The sequence below is a fragment of the Trypanosoma grayi genome (assembly GCF_000691245.1).
Source record: "Trypanosoma grayi strain ANR4 Tgr_140_V1, whole genome shotgun sequence".
Taxonomy (NCBI): Eukaryota; Euglenozoa; class Kinetoplastea; order Trypanosomatida; family Trypanosomatidae; genus Trypanosoma; species Trypanosoma grayi.
The window spans coordinates 27,125-28,310 of record NW_008825759.1 but is presented as its reverse complement, the minus strand read 5'-3'; the positions used below and the strand labels follow the sequence as shown (position 1 = coordinate 28,310).

Below are 1,186 nucleotides of genomic sequence, written 5' to 3'. Positions count from 1 at the left end.
AAAAGTGGGGCGGGCGGGTTCAGCACGGCGCTGCGGTCTCGCGGGCCGGGGGGCGCTTTTTCCCCGCATGCGCGGGGACGGCGGAACAAGAAGGTGAAAAAACCTAATCGCCCGAAAAGGGAAGGGGTGCAACGGCGGCCTTTACGGCGACAGCCTTCGCAGGTTTTTGCCCGTACATGAAAAAAAGCAAAAACTGAAAGAGGCAAGCAGCAATACCGAGGAGATTTGGGACAAATATAAAAATATCCCTTTTTAGGAGGGCGTAAAGACACCAGAGCGATGTGTTTGCAAGCGCGAAGGTTATCGTAAGTGGTGCCAAACCCTCCGCGTTCTTGTTCTTTATGATGGCCCCGGCCAGCGCCAAGGGAGAACTCAACATGAAAACGGAGCAACAGCTTCCGAGGAGTCCATTCAAAGTCTTGGCGGCCGGTGGCTTCACAGAGGCGAGGCACACAATCAGCAGCGACGCGCAGGCTATGAAAGAGATCGCTATCATTACGGTCGTCTGCGACTTTTTGTACGTTGTGTTGGCTATGCGGTGTCCCGACTTCTCCTCACGACGGGCAACTGAGAGGAACACAAGCAAACAGTAAGTCGCAATGGCGTTTCCAATGGCGTTGCACAATATCACGCCAAATGCATCCTGCATGACGCCGTATATGGACCAAACCGCGCAGCTCGCTAGTTGTGCAGAAAAGTACAATGGAGTCATCGCCCCTACTGAACGCTGCTTCTCCATTTTTCTTACAGTAACTACAGGGGCGCCGACCATGCATATGGAGGCGGCGGTTGCCGAAACAGAGACGAAACCCGTAAACGACACCATCGTTGGTTCCTTTCTAGGGTTAAGCAGCCGCTCTCTTTTTCTTCTTCAAGTCACTAAAATAGACAAGCAAAGAAGAAACGGAAATCATGTATTTGTTTTTGTGCCTGAACCGCGGGCCTTGCCAGTACTCGCGCGTACCCCGTTTCTTCAACTACAAAAGGTCAGCTGCGACCCCGCCTTCGCTCAGCCCCTGTCCGTCGCATCCTTATTGAAAGGCAAACTGGAGCAACAACAAGAACAAATAGAGAGCATACCCCAAATACGGGGCTGTGAAAAGCAAACAAACAAACATAAAAACACACTGGGTGTTTGCAACCCCGCAAGGCAACTTCAAGCACGTCTCCCCCCCCCCCCCCCCCC

At 52.8% G+C, this 1,186-nt stretch overlaps 1 protein-coding gene across 1 annotated transcript; it reads right to left on the bottom strand.

Annotated features, from left to right (window-relative positions):
• Window positions 1-103: 103 nt before the first annotated feature.
• DQ04_01401150 (solute carrier family 50 (sugar transporter)) lies at window positions 104-826 on the bottom strand (the record flags this gene model as incomplete). The annotated part of the gene is made up of 1 exon (XM_009310678.1): window positions 104-826. The coding sequence occupies one exon, from the start codon at window positions 824-826 to the stop codon at window positions 104-106; it is 723 nt and encodes a 240-aa protein (XP_009308953.1).
• Between the last annotated feature and the right edge of the window lie 360 nt (window positions 827-1,186).